At 37.7% G+C, this 17,661-nt stretch overlaps 2 protein-coding genes across 5 annotated transcripts in view; both read left to right on the forward strand.

Annotated features, from left to right (window-relative positions):
- Positions 1-3,835, forward strand: part of LOC149956256 (solute carrier family 35 member G1-like) — a 29,157-nt gene extending 25,322 nt beyond the window's left edge. For all 4 annotated transcript variants that reach the window (XM_090165455.1, XM_090165457.1, XM_090165454.1 and 1 more), the window contains 2 exons: positions 656-1,062; positions 2,443-3,835. In XM_090165455.1, coding sequence (XP_090021581.1) covers positions 656-1,062; positions 2,443-3,143 — 1,108 coding nt within the window. In that variant the 3' untranslated portion in view covers positions 3,144-3,835. The remainder of the gene's footprint in view (positions 1-655; positions 1,063-2,442) is intronic.
- Positions 3,836-10,204: 6,369 nt separating this feature from the next.
- ple (tyrosine hydroxylase ple) overlaps positions 10,205-17,661 on the forward strand; it is a 60,028-nt gene continuing 52,571 nt past the window's right edge. Inside the window, exon 1 of the mRNA XM_090164679.1 lies at positions 10,205-10,298. Coding sequence (XP_090020805.1) covers positions 10,227-10,298 — 72 coding nt within the window. The 5' untranslated portion in view covers positions 10,205-10,226. The remainder of the gene's footprint in view (positions 10,299-17,661) is intronic.

The raw sequence follows: 17,661 nt of genomic DNA on the forward strand, positions 1-17,661 counted from the left end.
TTTGGATCTTGGTTGAAAAATTTTGGATCTTTGTTGAAATATTTTGGATCTTGGTTGAAATATTTTGGATCTTGGTTGAAATATTTCGGATCTTGGTTGAAATATTTCGGATCTTGGTTGAAATATTTTGGATCTTGGTTGAAATATTTTAGATCTTGGTTGAAATATTTTGGATCTTGGTGGAAATATTTTGGATCTTGGTTGAAATATTTTGGATCTTGGTTGAAATATTTTAGATCTTGGTTGAAATATTTTGGATCTTGGTGGAAATATTTTGGATCTTAATTGAAATATTTTGGATCTTAATTGAAATACTTTGGATCTTGGTTGAAATATTTTGGATCTTGGTTGAAATATTTGGGTCTTGGTTGAAATATTTTGGATCTTGGTTGAAATATTTTGGATCTTTGTTGAAATATTTTGGATCTTGGTTGAAATATTTTGGATCTTTGTTGAAATATTTTGGATCTTGGTTGAAATATTTTGGATCTTGGTTGAAATATTTGGGTCTTGGTTGAAATATTTTGGATGTTTCTAGCCTTGTACAAACCAGCCTTTTCACGGAATAAATTAAAATATCCACAATCACAGTGCAATACCAGACTTTTTATGTATATTTTTTTCATTTAATCATGAAATTTGGTTCTATGTTTAGAATGGATAAGCAACTCAGACGACCCGCTCTCACTCAGTCGTCGCTGGGTATCATCTCGGGGCTGATGTACGGGTTCTTCTCTGCTCTGGGAATGGTCACCGTGTCTATGGTCCCGAGCGGGGTGCATCCCTTGACGCATCTGCTGTTTCGAAGCCTCAGCACCATCTCCGTCTACATGGTGGTCTTCTCTCACAGCGGTTCCTTCACGACGCAGTACTTGTTCCCGGCCGGAGAAAGGTTGTCACTCTTGACGGCCGTGTCCGCTTCCGCTTTCGCCACTGTCTCTTTCTTCGTGGCCATGCAGTTTCTTTCGGCCGCGGACATCGCAGCCATTCTCAACAGCGCACCCGTCTTCGTCACCATCGGCGCCTACATTCTTCTTGGCGAAACGTTCGGGATTTTTCAAGGTTGGTCATTTGAAGCTTGAGTATCACAAATTGGTTCCAAATATCCCTCCCCCTTTATCTTGTGAAGACTCACTTCCCCGACGTCATGATTGCGTCAGTTTCATCCTTTTCCTTAAAGCTCGTGAGTGTGGGAGAGACGATAACGGAGCATTCGTTATCTCTAGTTTTTATACCCCCGTAACGGAGCAGACGAAACTTGTTGAAGTAAGCGGTACTAGTGAGTGTACGGAGCTGTTGGCACTCGTGCCCACCACCCTCCTACGCGGTTTAACCGGCCACCTGATTTAGAGGCTTCAAAAGTTACTAGATGACTTGGGCCTAAGGTTGTGCTTTTGGGTATGAGCCAAGCTGATAATATTATGACGTAATGAAGTGTCTTCACGAGATAAAGGAGTAAAGGATTATTTTCTACTGATTTTCGACCTATTGAATGGGGTTAAAAACTGTTTTGCAATTTACAGGGCATCTCTATTTTTGTGGTCCATGGCACCACTTATTTTTTTTGTAATTCACCTAGATCAGCGAAAATTGTTCTAAACATTGCAAATTTTGCTTCCAAACTTCTGACCTTAATTATTACCAAGAATGTATTTATTTATACTCAGGGAGAATGAATATGTCGAGACTGTCGACGGACACGTTGGGCCCAGACCCCGTCATGCTAAGGGGGGGGGGGAAGGAGGCGGTCTTATTTTTTGCGTCCTCGCAGCAGCGTTAGTCGCGTCGTAAAACGTAATTTTTAAGAACCAATGAGATAGCAGTATTATTTGATTTTATTAAAGCGGAGGAGCATACCGGGGACCCCAACGGATCGGATTGGAGAAACGCTAAAAATAATCTCGACATATTCATTCTCCCCGAGTATAAATAAATACATTCTTGATATTACCTAGAATGTTTTAATTTATGTTTAGGGGTAATGATAATGTAAAGATCAGCGTTTATCATTATAGAAATTTCTCCTGGCAGTAGAGGGGAAGGGGAGGAAAAACGTCACCGGTGTGCGCTTCAAACGCGTCAGTTTTAGGGAACCAATGAGATATGGGACGGACTTGATTTTGTTAGGGGGAAGGAGCTTACTGCTAGAGCGTTAAGACGATTGGGAGCAAAGCTAAAAAGCGTCTTAACATAGTCATTGTCCCTAGATATAAATATATTTTCTTGGTAAACCCTAAAAATTATTCTTAGCTTTTCAGAAAGATTCTTTGATCAAAAAATCTGAGACACCCTTTTAGTACCTGAAACATGGCTTTGACCAAATCGTGTTATTGAGAGTTCCCCCTAAAGGGCTACATTGGCTACATTTAAGGACGACAGAAACGTGGCGCAATCTTGATTTTCCACTGTTGAAGTGATTCCTTTCTCATATTTCCACTCTAGGGATCAGTACCGTTCTCGTTGTGGTAGGAGTCCTCTTCATCTGCAAGCCATCCTTCGTGTTTGGCTCCAAGGCGACCGCGGAACAGTCCTCCTTGGCTTGGCTGGGAATCGTACTGGCGATCACCGCTTGCGTACTACTGGCCACCAGCTCCATCTTCTGCCGCAAACTGAAGAAAACCAAGACTCTGTACTTAGTGTTTTACATGAACGTATTTATTTTCGTATTGTCTCTGTGCTCGCGAGTGTTTATAAACGACACAACGCTGCCCCCCTGTGGCTCCGGCAGTTTCTGGTTCGTAGCTGGTGCCATGTTCTACATCCTGGGAATGGCCTTCTTTTTCTACTCCAGTACTTTGATGAACTCCGGACGAATGTCCATTTTCCGCGGCAGCAGCATTCTCTTCGCGTACGTCCTGCAAGTCATCATGTTGAGGCTGGTGCCGACGTGGCACACCATCCTGGGGGCCATTCTGATGATGCTGGCGCCATTTCTCTCGACCGCCGACGACTTTTTCGCGTCCTTGAGAAAGAAAAAGACCTTGCCAAAGAAGAATCCCCCGAAAGAAGTTGGCAAAATGTTGCCCATCAGTTCCTTCGAGCAAAGTGTGATGTACAGGACAAAAAGAGGCTCCATTGTCAATGAAGAGTTCACGTCTTTAGTGGACGGACATAATGTTACTGTGATTTCTAGGAAAGATTAATGTATAGAGACGCGAAGCGTACGATTCTTTCCGAGATCGTGTAATTCTGCAATCCGAATTAATTTGTTTCGTGGCGACCGGTGTTCGAAGTGGTTCCTTTCGTTCCAATGTCTGCCCAAATCCGACAGCTGACCAAAACAAGTTGGGCAACTGTCCACCCGTAACTGTTAACGAATAAGTTTTAGGTTGTTTTTGAAGTTTTGTGTTATGTTTAAAATTGAAATTGAAATTACAATCCCGTCAGAAAAATGGGCCTAGGGTCAGGTTAATCACGAATTCCAGGCGCAGGTCATATTTCTATTGGTCCTCTCGTTTGCCCTATGTCGATCTTATCTCCGTAAATTGATCATAGAATTTCAAGTTCCTTATGTACACTCAGGGCCGAACTGAAGAACAGGACTAAGGGCGTCCGAACCTGTATAACTGATTCAATATAGTAATTAAGTGACTTATTAAAGAGCAGGTGACCAAAAAGTGGACGTACGAGTTTCGTAACGGTTCCAGAATATTCTAACAATGAAGAAAATTTAACATTTAAAAAATATCTGTTCATAATTAACAAAAAATAATTCTCATTATACTTGGTATACCAATGCCAGTGCATTTACTACATTATATTTATTCATATATAGAATTATATGTGCTAATTTCTGTAATTTAAATATTGAATAAATGATTTTAATATATTTATATACTAAGAGCGCTATTGAATGTAGTCGTGTTTCTAGTAGTCTCAACTAACTTACTAGTAACAGTGCCGTAGCCAGGGGGGCACAGGGGGCACATGCCCCCCCCCGAAACGTATGGTCGTACGTACAAATATTTTTATTTTTTTACTTTTTTTTCAATGGCGTGCCCCCCCCCCCCGAAACAAAATCCTGGCTACGCCACTGACTACTAATCGAATTTTCTTTCAAATTGAGGAGAGCTACTCTCGAGATGATGGGCGGGAATCGTGGTCGAATTTCCCACTCAGCACGAGATGGGGGAATGAAAAACGTCTCCGGCTTGAGGAACAAATGAGATGCTCGGGCTGATTGGATGTCTAAGAGGGAGGAGCTTCCTGTTAGAGCATGAAGGGGATTGGGAGCAACGCCGAAAATAAATATATTCTTGAGTTTTCCTGTTTTCAAGTGTACTAACGGATTTAGTGATGTACGGACTATGTTCAGCTAGTTCTTCTAAACTCTACAAAACGTGGGCTTTAAAGTTATGGGCACTTTTATTAAAGAACCGCTCAGCTCGGGCTCGCGAAATCATGAGCGGGAATTTTTGGCTCCTCTCTTTACGCTCTAACTTGAACTTTAAAAATTTTGCTCCTCTCATTTCCGTTTTGCGCTCTTTTACTAAGATATTTTACCGCTCAGTTTTGTGAAAAATAATAAAAGCCGCTCATAATGAGAAGACCGAGCCCACCATTTCCTCCTCCCAGTTAGATTGAAATTATAGTAATAATAGGCGATAGCATCAATTGTTTTGATGTTAGCTAACTTGTTAAAATGTTACTGGAAATTCGTCAAAGCACTGCCAACTTCTATAACGCGATCGAGTTTGTGCTTATTTATAGCACATATTGAAAGTTAAGAATTCAAGTTTGAAAAAGTGCTTATTTATAGCACTTATTGAAAGTTAAGAATTCAAGTTTGAAAAAGTGCTTATTTATAGCACTTATTGAAAGTTAAGAATTCAAGTTTGAAAAAGTGCTTATTTATAGCACTTATTGAAAGTTAAGAATTCAAGTTTGAAAAAGTGCTTATTTATAGCACTTATTGAATGTTAAGAATTCAAGTTTGAAAATAGGGTTAATTATAGCACTTTAAACAAATTTAAAATGAATCGCCTTGTAACGTCTAAAGCTAGTTTTGTCATGGCAGGCGACATTTCTCTAGACAGAGGAGTAGCATCAGAAGTTAATTTAGTTGAGGAAGTAATGGTTTCTAGAACATGAAGCGTTTCTGGTCATCGCAACCATCACAGGCTCATCTTATTTTGAGCGGCTGTCATCTTTTTGAGCCAAAACTTCGGGGATCACGAAATACAATTAGCTAATTTAATTTTTTGAATCACAGAATATTCCTTTTTTTTGGAGATTAAACTAAGGTATGTAATTTTTTTAGTAACCATTTAGGCCTAATTATTTCTTTTTAAATTTTTACCTTAAGAAAACAAATCAAATCCATGCATTTCAACAACTTTTAAATAGTTTTTTTTTATGAGACATGCGTAAGATAAATGGATGGGGTTTGTTTTATTTTGTGAAATATGATAAAAAAAATTAAAATAAAATATATATATTCGAAATCAATGTTGACTGAGAAAACTGGATATGGCCCCATATGGACAACTTTTTTATTATAACCTCGTATCTTTATCAATGGAATTTTTTTGTACATGATCGATAGCGCTCTACAACTAACTTTGGATTTTTTTGTCTAGCACATTCCCGACAAAATATTTTTTTTTAAAATGTGAAAAATGTTCCAATTTTTCTGCAAATTTAGACTGAAATCTAAACACAGTTGAGGGGGGCAGGGGGCAATAACATTAGCTGCCCCTCCTAGCAAAATTCTAGGGCATTGCCCCATTGCCCCCCTGGTTCCTACGCCCCTGCACGATCAGCTAAAACTTCGACGAACATTTATCTACCGTTATTACTACGTTAGTAGTCGCCGGACTCAGGAAAGTAAAATTCGTATTTAATAACTTGGATAATACTTATATCATATGTAACATAATTACTCATAAGTATGCCACTGTACCTTTATTCCATTCAAAAATCTTCACTAACGGTTTGGTTCACCACGAACCAGTAAAAAGGTGGACTACGTTAGATTTTAACCTTTTTATTCATCTTAGTAATTTTGGGAGTCACCCTATTGGCTACCAACATATGTAGGGAAAACCTTTAAATTGAGAAGGAATTTTCGGTGTCGGAATTTTAGTCAGCCCAATGTAGCTTTATTGAAATTTATAAACTCGCTCGGTTTGTGAGTCATTTAGAAAAATATAAGGTTGGGGAAAATGACCAATAAGTCAAAGTGGGATATTCCACCAGCGTTATTAAAAAACATACCTATAGCTTAGATGAGTTAGGCCTAGGCTCAAAAGAATCTGCAAAGACTCCAACCTTATAGATGCACCAGAAAAGGTCAACCTGAATTTCAACTATTTTTCCAATAAACCTGCTTCTTTTATTTGACAATGCAAATTTATTTTAGAACGTGAGTCTCCGAGAACTTCATTAATTTGCAAATTAATTACATTAACAACAACTTGACACTATATTGTAGTTCATTTTAGCTCCTAAGCCTTGGTTGTTCAAACCGGTTTGGTTACAGGTTTACAGGTTTATTAGTTGCCGTAGTTACACACCCTTTTATAACAGGGCGGCTCGGACACAGGGCCGGAGCTAAGCCTACAATTTTAGCGTTTTAAAGTTAGGAAAAGTTACGAAAATTATAACAACATTTAAACTATTAAGTCCTCATACAATAAACACTCTACAAACGCAAAACATAAATAATAATAATAATAATAATAATAATAATAATAATAATAATAATAATAATAATAATAATAATAATAATCAGCTAGGCTAATACTCAAGGCACCACCTTAGGCCCAAGTCATCTAGCGACTTATAATGCCTTTAAACCGGTGGCCGGGTTACAATGCGTAGAAGGGTGGTGGCAAGCCGTTGGTTTATCAGACGTAGAGCTATTTGTGCGATGGCATTATCGGCATTTCAGATTCGATGACGTCAAGAATGACATCAAATATGACGTCAAATATTACGTAGGGTACGGATGACGCAATATCTGTGAAACAAACCGTTAGTGAAGAAATAGAGCTAGTAGCATACTTAATATGAGTAATTATGTTACATATGCTTATACTATCTTAATTTATAATTATCCCCGATTTATCGAAAAATCTTTTCCTAAGGACTGAAAACCTTAATTTGTGCCGTGATAGAATAAAATAAAATCAAGGTTATAAAATGAACTAAAAAGGGGCCCTCTGGAACTCCCCAGGGCCGTAGTTAAGTCTCGAGAAATCTTGTGAAATTATTTTTTTTTTGGGTTTTTTCAATCCTTTGGAATTTATCTTTTTAATTTTTGTGGGGGCCCATAGGCACGTGCCTAGGATGCCTACCCTTATATCCGGGCCTGCTCACTACGCGAAAAGACTAAACGTTAACCCTTACTAGAAACACGAATGTTTTTCTTGAGTTAAAAATGCCGCCCCTAGAAAGTGCCGCCCGGGGCGGACCGCCCCTCCCGGAAATGACTATTAATGAAAAAAACCTTTTTAAAATTAAAATTAACTGCACTTGAAATATTGCCGACATATAACATCCCTGTGAGTTATAAAATTCGCGCCAAAAATCTCGGAATTTAGTGACATCTATCTGTTCAAGTTCCAAAAATGCCTTTTGACTTTGAAAATTATTACTAAATTATTTCTTTTAAGTAGTCTGATAGCCTTTAGAGAATCAAAAATGTTATTCATTTTTATAAACTTAATAATTTTCTTACTTTGGTATTTCTCCTACCGTTAGATGTCGCTTTAAGATTCTCTACCGGGAAATTTAAGGTTGTAAAATATAGCGTCTTAGCATGGATTAAAAAAAACTATAGCTTTTTTAATTCATGGTCGCAGTAAACAAGATTCGTATCGATGAAAATGACTTGATAACCTAAGTACAGGTGTTAATACGCCCAGTAGCGAGTTAGCGACACTTGGGAGCGGGGAGGGTTGATGAACCGCTCATCGTAATTCATTTATTTCTTAAATATTTTAAATTGTAAAGTTTGTTCTCACCGTTACAAAAAGAGTGTAATTAAAAATATACAGGGATAATCAATTTTTCTGGTCCATGGCACTACTTCTATTTTGTAACACCTAGATTTGTGAAAATCACATTCAATTTTGAGCAAACAAAGTATTTTGCTTGTGTCACAAACAAATACTTTTTTCGTTGCCATGGCAACGAGTCTATGTCACCCATGACATTAAGACGCGCATGTTTGTCAAGTGGTTTTTTACAAAACAGGATCGTGTGGTGTTTTGCCTAGTGATCTTCGACGTAGATTAACTCTTATGATGCTCTAATGATGAGGGGGGGGGGGAGCCGGTACCAATTACTGGGACCAGCGCCGCCTAAGGGCCCGTGTTCATAAGTATAGCTTTCTCCAGAAGTAACGGCACTCTTGGGGCCCGGACCGCTATCGGTGGCCCTGAGCTTGGTTATGTCGTATGGTTAAAATTCTACGAGCAAGCAACGAACTACTGCCTAAATCCCACTCTAAAATAGGTAGTACTATACCTAGAGCATTACTAGTGAATTATTCAATATTATTTCATCTATTGCCGTAATAGTTCGAAAGTTATTATTTATAAATTAATAATAATAATAATCAGATAAGCTAATACCAAAATTAACACAATAGGCCTACTTTAACTAGTGACTTGTAAAGCCAATTACCAGTGGCCGGTTACAATGCGTAGGAGGGTGATTTTAAGCCAACAGCTCCCTACACTTACTATTACTGTTAACTTCAGAACGTTTCTATGGACAGGGGAAACTACATAGTACGGATGAGCCCCAAAATAGCGAAACCGGTTTACGGTTGGAATCTCTGGCAGAAATTTTTGACTTTTGATATAATTATCTTAACGTTGGATTTCAACGGAAGTCCGAGCGTAAACGTTGTCTACTGTATAGCGACCGTCGTGCAATAATTGGTGAAGAATTTCATTATAAACTGCAGTGGACTGCTCACTTATAGGGCACACTGGATGAATATTATATGTAAATGTGTTCTACCATAGCCCCTGTAGCAAATTAGAGTCGGGCCGACGTCGGCAAAAGGTACTAAACACTAAAGTCGGACAACGGTCGGCCGACCTTTGGATTTATTGTCCAAATGTCCTAGGGGTAAAAGGGTCGGCCACCTACAAAACGTTGACTCTTTACCGCCCTTTAATAGACCTAAGAACCGACTCCGAAACGACGTCATCCCGACTTAGAATGTACTGTATAATTACGTAGAAACGTCTTACTTTTTAATATTTTAAGTGACTGAAAATGACCAAATAAAACCGTAAATATAGCTATATAAATATATATTTATATGTATGTAGTTAGTCAAGTCCCATGAACGGGAGTGAAACATTGAGTTTATTTCCGACAATCGGAAATCTTTTGAATCTAGAGTTTCTTGGGGCTTAGAAATAGTAACGAATAAATCTTCATTAATAATATCTTAGCTTAACATATTTAGCTGTACGAATGTAACCTACTTGAGCTGAGATATTTTTAATAAGGAAACATTCTCATATTGAATATATTATCTTTTTCGAAAAAATATAATACAGAAAGGAAGTTATTTGAAAAATATTTCAATTTGTTTTATTAAATCGCCAAGTTTCACAGTTTTGAGCGATTAATTGGCAAAGTGCGACCTTAAATCGACTCTTTGTGCCACAGGGGTAATAATTAAATGTAAGGTCTATTTTAAGTCGGATAATGGTCGGCATACCGACCATAAATAGTCCCAAAAAAGGATTTACGGTTTTAGTGTCGAAAAACGTTCGGACGTTTTTAGGTCGGCATTTGGTCGTCGACTATAAAGCGACTTTTCAACCGTACCCCGACCCTAAAACGACTTCATGTGCTACAGGGGAGGTTACATAATAGCAAGAGATATGACAATAACCAAAAATTATCACCAAACTGAGGTTAGTGTTGAAATTAACGGTCAGTAAGTAAATTAGAATTAAAACAATGGAAAGTGTCATCCTTATAGTTACTATGTTACTTATGGTACTACTATCGTGTAGATAACATAAATGTCATAAATGACTAATGAAGATGTTGAAAACCGTCCGGAAGTTGGATTACCACACACGGTCTCCGCATTTCGGTTTATCCTCAAGCGTAAGAAGTATCCGTTGCCTCATATAGAATTCTAGCTGGTATCCAATACGGTCAATCGAACAGGAGTACTAAAAGGCTCTCCGTCTCCTGTTGCTTCCTCTTTTCTGCCAGGCAGCGGTGCTCAGCGGATCTCTCGAGAGATGAGCGCGCTCCCCGCCGTCGTCAACAGGGCCAAGTTCGCCGTCAAAAGCATCAAAAGTTACAGCATCGAAGTAAGTTCAATTAATTTATTACATTGTACATGTTAATATGTTTTGACCACGAAAAATGTCGAAGAAAACTATGCGTGCTAATTCATTTCAATACAAGTGTTACGTGCTCGGAAATAGTAAACTTACTTAAGATAATGTTTCCAATAGAGTTTCAGAACGTTTTGTAATATGAATAAACTTACTCAAGATAATGTTTCCAATGGGGATTCAGAACGTTTTGTAATATGAATAAACTTAAGGTTTAAATTTTTTTTGAATAAAAATACAAATTGAAGGAATGTAACTCCGATCTTTCGAAAGCGATTCTAACAAGTGCCTGTGAGGGTTTTAACAATTTAACATAAAACTATCTCTGAAAGGCTAAGCCTCGGTGATACTTTAGAAGAAAACCTGAGTCAGTGTTTGCCATATTATTATTATTAAAACAATAATGCTCTATTATAATTTTATTAAAATAATAAAAATTCTAATAACAATATTAAATAAATACATTAATCTATTTAATTAAATAGATTAGTGATAAATACTGCAAAAAGGAAACCTAACTATAACGCGCTATAGAGTAGTATCACCTCATAGCTTTGGCCATGGCCGCCATTTTCTCTATAGGAAAAAGCATGGGTGACGTTGCGTGATGTAACACTGATACTACACTATTTGAGAAACTAACGGTTCGACGGCTTATCACTAACAACTGAGTTCTACTTTGACTTTGTCACTATATGTTGGCTCCGCCCCACGCGTCGCCAGAGGTGACCTAGGGTATTCCAGTTGAATATTCATGGGATAAATAGATTCACGATGTAATGCAAATTTTGTATATAGGATCTCTGGTTCTTCTATCAAAAGCAATCTCTGAGGGTGATTTGGGTGTCATGTTGGTAAAGATTTTCCAGTTATTTAATCATGTTCGAAACAGAAATTTCGCTCCACCACTGGCAAACATCCTTTTCCGTTCTCCTAAGCCATATGTAACATAATAACCCATAAGTATGCATCATATAACATTAACATGATAAAAAAAATTTCAATGAAACCTTGTTTCACACAGAACATAAAATAAATGGACCCAAAAATGGAAAATTATTATTATCCTAGCTCTACTGAAATTGTTACCATGGAAACGAAATCACGTGATCGTGAGGCATTAGCTAAAATATAGATTATTTAAGTTAGAAACGCGCGAGGAAATTTCAAAATCCGCTTGATTAACCGTTTCCCCTTGACAGTAAAGCCGGTGACCTATTTTCGTCACGGAGTTGGAAGTGACGTAATTTACGTAATATCCTGCGGTTTCATTAAAGAAAATGCTCTTAAAGGATACTAATGAATGATTATGTTACATATATCTGAACTGGTCAGAACGTTGACCTCTGGTCTCCTATTTGGAAACCCCACTAAAAAATATATTTTATTTCCGGCAAAAGCTCAAAGCTCTTTTTATAAACTTCCTCCGAGGGGCTGATCACTCCGCGTAATCGGTGTACAGAGCCGTACCTTTGACTGTACTAATGGGATTACGCGTAATCTTTGAAGTCCCTGCCTTTGGCAGTGCTAATCTAAGCGTAATCCGGTGTACAGACTTTCTCAGAGTGGTTAGCCCCTCGACTTCCTCATACGCTCAACAATCTCCCTGCCCCTAAACGCTTAAGCCAACTTAATATTGACCATGTTGACCTACGTCAGTCTAAATAGCTTACGCTTACTACGTTACTTGTTCGAACTATATCGGATGGCGTTCCCATTTACTTTTAATTAATCTACACCTAAGGCGAGTGTCGTTGTTAGAGCGTGTTCAACTTTGGAAATCTCCCTATTGATTCTCGCGGAAGGAATTCAACCACGGTTGCTTATGGCAGAATAACTTTTCGTTTTTTTATTAATGAAGTAGATTTATAAAATAATAAGAACACACTTAAATAAAAAGAAAATACACTCCATTTAAACGAAATCTTTCACTAGACTCAATAATCAATAACCTTGTTTCGAGGGGTCGGACACTTACCATTATTTTGTACGGGATTTCAGGATTTCGTAGAGATTTTGGAGATTTTATCATTACTTTTGGGATTTCTGGTTGTATACTATTCAACCGAATCCCGTTTGACCGAATCCCATTGAACCGAAAAGTATTTTCGTTTATAGCTCAACATGGCGGGATTCAGTTGAATGGGAAATTTAAATCTGGTTCGTTTTCACTTCGGGTAGGTTAGTTCAGGTTGGGTTAGGTTAGGTTAGGTTAGTTCAGGTTGGGTTGGGTTAGGTTAGGTTAGGTTAGGTTGGGTTGGGTTAGGTTAGGTTAGGTTAGTTCAGGTTGGGTTGGGTTGGGTTGGGTTAGGTTAGGTTAGGTTAGGTTGGGTTAGGTTAGATATGGTAGGCAACTATTTCACGTCGGGTCTTATCAAGGTTATTTTCCAAAATTAAACCCGGAAAATATCAGATTTCAAGGGAAAAAGGTCTAAAAATACACGTCGGTACGAAATAATAAATATTTAAGACGTAGTTTAGTCCAAATTAGATATACTATCTTAACGTAACCTACGATATATAAATATATATCACTAACGGTATATTGAAATCGGTCGATTGGAATTCGGTTAAATGGTACCTTCGGACGAATGGGATTTCGGTCCAATGGTCTACAATCGGGATTTCTATGTTAATTTACCAGAGAGAGTTGAAAGATTTTGCGATTTTTGACAAAGTGTACGGGATTTTGGCAAATGTCCGACCCCTCGCCTTGTTTCGCTTAACCGTTTCTTCTGTCCCTCTTGAACAATTTTAAACTAACCAACTATCCACGGCCAACAGATGACGAACTGTGTCTGAAACCAAAAAAAAATCGTTATCTTCTCCCGCATGTGGATTTTTGGCGTTTCCAAAAAGCGGTGCGTCAACGAATGACGGTGGCGCCATCTTAATCCGTAATCGTGCAACAGATGGAGGGACTTTCAAATTCTGAATGCCTTTTATTTGCTCCATCTCCATCTGTTGCAAAACAATAACTTAATTCTTAACTTAAATACCTTTTCTTCTATTAACATCTCTTTGACCACCCGCGGTCATAACCTTAAGTACGCAAACCTCATGTAAATACGTCTCAACCTTCAAATAAATTCTGCTATAATGTTCATTATGTCTGGAAACTTTATTCGTACTACTTTCAGTCGTATCTCAGAAGCAAATTTTGATGGCACAAGCATGCGTCGTTTCAAAAACCAAATTCCTAAAGAGCCAATAGCTCTTTTCGTAATTTTATGCACGCCTGTGCAGTATGGCTTGGGGTGCCAAGTTATCAGACGATGGTTTGTTATTGTGCGGGAATTTAATGCGGTTTAATAACGCTGCGTGACCATTTAAGTTTAATCGTGTATATTTATGTTATATCAACATAGGTTTTACTTAAATAAATGTAAATATATCGTTATCGTGATATTTTGAACTGTTTTCTAAAAGGAAACTAACAGAAGTTCCCAGAAGAAGTGATCATAACTAAGCCTTGGAGATATGCCATCTCGCTGTGTAGTGGGTTGCAAAAGTCACTACTTATGGTGATAGTAATATTAAATTTCATCGAATTCCAGTAAAACGGCGTAAATTGTGGCAAAGACTAATTAATTGTTTAGAGTGGAAAGCTGCATTTTGTAAGTGGGTATCCAGGGTGGGAACCATCGGATGTTGACTGAGTACCAACACTTTTTATGAAACCTATTATAAATAAAGTTACCCATAAAAATGCTGTATCTGAAAACAATGTAGAGAACGATTCTTTTGAAATAATTAACCCATCTGATGACAACTTGAGCAGCAATGTCTTAGAGCTCTCACGAGAAAGTAGATATGAAAATCGGATTAAAAAGAAGGTATGCTTTTATATTTCTAAATTATTGACTCGAACTAATTATTAATGTAATATTTTATAGAAAAAATTTTAAAGAGAGTTATTTGATAGAAATTGGGAAAATTTATCTCTTCAATCATCATTTTCATTTCATGACTAAGTAGGAGACAACCAGTCTGAACCTGTATTTATTGAAAATAATGAAAAATCCTTTCGAAGTAATTTTTAGGTTGTTTCCCTTAAATATCAATAATCTCACTTCTTGTGGAAGAAAATGTTAAACTGAAGCAAGAAATACAAAATGCCTGTTGCAAACTTTGTCATCCCGTGCAGCTTTCCACTCTAAACGATTAATTAGTCTTTGCCACAATTTACGCCGTTTTACTGGAATTCGATGAAATTTAATATTACTATCACCATATATAGTGACTTTTGCAACCCACTACACAGCGAGATGGCATATCTCCAAGGCTTATTTATGATCACTTCTTCTGGGAACTTCTGTTAGTTTCCTTTTAGAAAACAGTTCAAAATATCACGACAACGATACATTTACATTTATTTAAGTAAAACCTATGTTGATATAACATAAATATACACGATTAAACTTAAATGGTCACGCAGCGTTATCAAACCGCATTAAATTCCTGCACAATAACAAACCATCGTCTAGTAACTTGGCCCCCAACAGCTATTTGCGCATGCGTGAGCGTTTATCCCCTATTACGCCCCTCGGTTTGCGAAAAGGGCTAAGGACAGAGCTCTCTTCAAGGCCAACTGTGATCACGCGCTGTTCACGCTTTAGCACGTAATCAAAAATGGACACATTACTGTCTCTTAAAAATTAAAAGGTCTCATATCAGGCGAGTTACAAAAATATGATCTCAGCTCGGACTCGTAGTAATAGATTATATTATATTGGACTCAGCTCATTCTCACAGCCATTTACTATATTTTAATGGTCTCATCTCGAGCTCACAAAAATACGCTATATTAAGATGGTCTCATCTCGGGCTCAAATTACATGACCACAACGTTTTGGTCTCTTCTCGGGCTCGTATCATTCTCATAATAAAGCCTGGGCTCAGTCTCAAATCGAGCTCGGGCTCTTAGTGTGAGACGAGCCCGTTCAGCTATGCTCAATAGACGCTAAAATTAATTATTCGCTTGAAAATGAAAACCATCCAAAGGTTAAGCACACGTATAATTATTTATTCTGATCATAAAATCGAATCATGCGGTCTTAGCAATATTTATCCGCATTGGTCCCTTCCGAACCAGCGTGCGCCAATTTATACAATTTATACAATGAATCAATTTATTTTAAGATCTCTTTACACCCCATTTCTCCGTATCTTCTGTGGGTTTTCTTAACGGTCCCCTTTTTAATGATCGTTATTAATGGTGTATTTTTATTTCTTTTCCCTCTCATGTTCTATGTCTAGGCTTCGAGCTTAGAAAAGATAGCGCCATCTACTTTAATACCTGTCAACTAAATGTGTGAAGAAATAGCAGACGACTTTTGAAAAAGTATGTTCTTTAACTGAAACATTCATCCTGAATATCGAGATAATATTGAATGAGCAGACAGCATTTACACATTCGATTTAAAACTCAGTCGGTAAGCGGCGATACTTACATTATAGTACATTTCAATAATTTTACCCTTCGAATTTTTCCGTACTATAATTTAAATAGCGTACTATATAGTACGCTTTTTGCGATTATTGTACTATAATTTTACTATATTTCCGATATTTAGGTAATTTTAGAAAGTTCCCTTCTGTTAACATAAGAACGGCGTTTCCAGTTTCTTATGATTCTCCTAGTAGGCTAAGAATTGAAATATTATACTCCTTGGGAGTGTTTGGTTTGTATTCGAAAATACGGCCGACTTGACTAATCAAGCGTGTTGTAGCCAAATGAAAACGAAATATGTTAGTAACGGCCCACTATGATAAAGTGCTACCACCTTATAGCGAGTGATCAAAGTGGGCCGTACGTGTGTACTATAATTTTCTAGATAATTCGATAATTTTAGGGCTTCGATCGAGGGGTCGGACATTTACCAAAGTCCCGTACACTTTGTCTAAAATCGCAAAATCTTTTAACTGTCTCTATGGTAAATTAACATTGTTATCCCAAAACCACTTCAAAAAGTAATGATAAAATCGCCAAAACCTCTACGAAATCCCAAAATCCCGTACAAAATAATGGCAAGTGTCCGACCCCTCGGCTTCGATACTATAATTTCAGTTTTGGGACCTGGCAACGCGGAACTTGGCGAATTAAACGGCGGTACAAAATGCGCTCTTTCATTTAACACCGATTGTTTTATTAGATTATTTGAATATCTGTACAGAAGTTTCAAGTTTGAATATCTATTTCCAATCAAATGATAAATTATATAATTCATTTTCATAAGCCTATCAACCCTAAGTTTGAATCGAAAGGCAGTGTTGGTTCAAGCAAACGACTGTTGAAAGTACAGCGCTAAATCCACCCGGTGGTGGAAAAGAGAAACGTAACGCGTCTCGCAATGCATGATGCCAGCTGCTTTAGTAAGAGAGAGGTGCGTAGAGAAGGGGGGAGGAAGAAGCTTCAATTTATCTCTACCAGGTGCCGATACTATCACCTGATTTCTTCTTTTTCGCCCGTCCAGTGGTGGAACAAAGGGCGCTTTTCAAACTTACGGTTGATAGGCTTATGTTTTCACTAATATTTATTTAGTTTAGTTATTTAGAATTATCCTATGGCTGTCGGTCTAATGTTTTGGCCTCGGCTTATTTGCCGCTAGATATTTTCTGAATAATCAGCTAGGCTAATACCCAAGGCACCCCCCTAGGCCCAAGTCACCTAACGACTTTTATTGCCTTTAAATCAGGCGTTACAATGCGTATTTCTGTAATAGCAAAACAATTTCGATAGATGGCGTTTAAGTTTTTTTTTGGCCCGCACAATTGTTTCACTTTCAAATTGATATAGGGAACAACCATATTTTGGTAACATTGAACATGCGAGTCCCAAAAGCAAAAGTTTTGCGGTTTTGAGAGACCCAACCAGGTCCGTCTTTACCTTTAAGCGCCCATGGGCTAATAATATCAGGCACCCTTTTTCATATGGCCGGGTCTTAACAATTAAATTATACAAAAAATATTAAGGACCAGACGGCGCCCTACCGTAGCTCGACGCCTTAGGGCTTAGCCCTACCTAGCCCAATGGTAGAAATGGGTCTGGCCCCAACAAGAGTAAAATGTCGAAAGTCTTAAAACGTGCCTTTGAAAACACCAAAATAGTACTTTTGTACTTAGAATTGGAAATTAAAGTTTACCGGAAAAGTACAATTTGGTCAGTTACGGAAAATTTGCCCGACTTCCATTACTAGAATAATTGCCAAAGTCCAATAATCGTTTTATGGTACCCAATAGACATTATAATAAAACCGGTTCAGCGATTGGCCTAGAATTAGTAATACAGAGAGCCAGGGCAATAAGACATACTAGTAAAAGCGCGCGCTGTTTA

This window comes from Leiobunum rupestre, chromosome 2 (assembly GCF_980474605.1).
Source record: "Leiobunum rupestre chromosome 2, qqLeiRupe1.1.hap1, whole genome shotgun sequence".
Taxonomy (NCBI): Eukaryota; Metazoa; Arthropoda; class Arachnida; order Opiliones; family Sclerosomatidae; genus Leiobunum; species Leiobunum rupestre.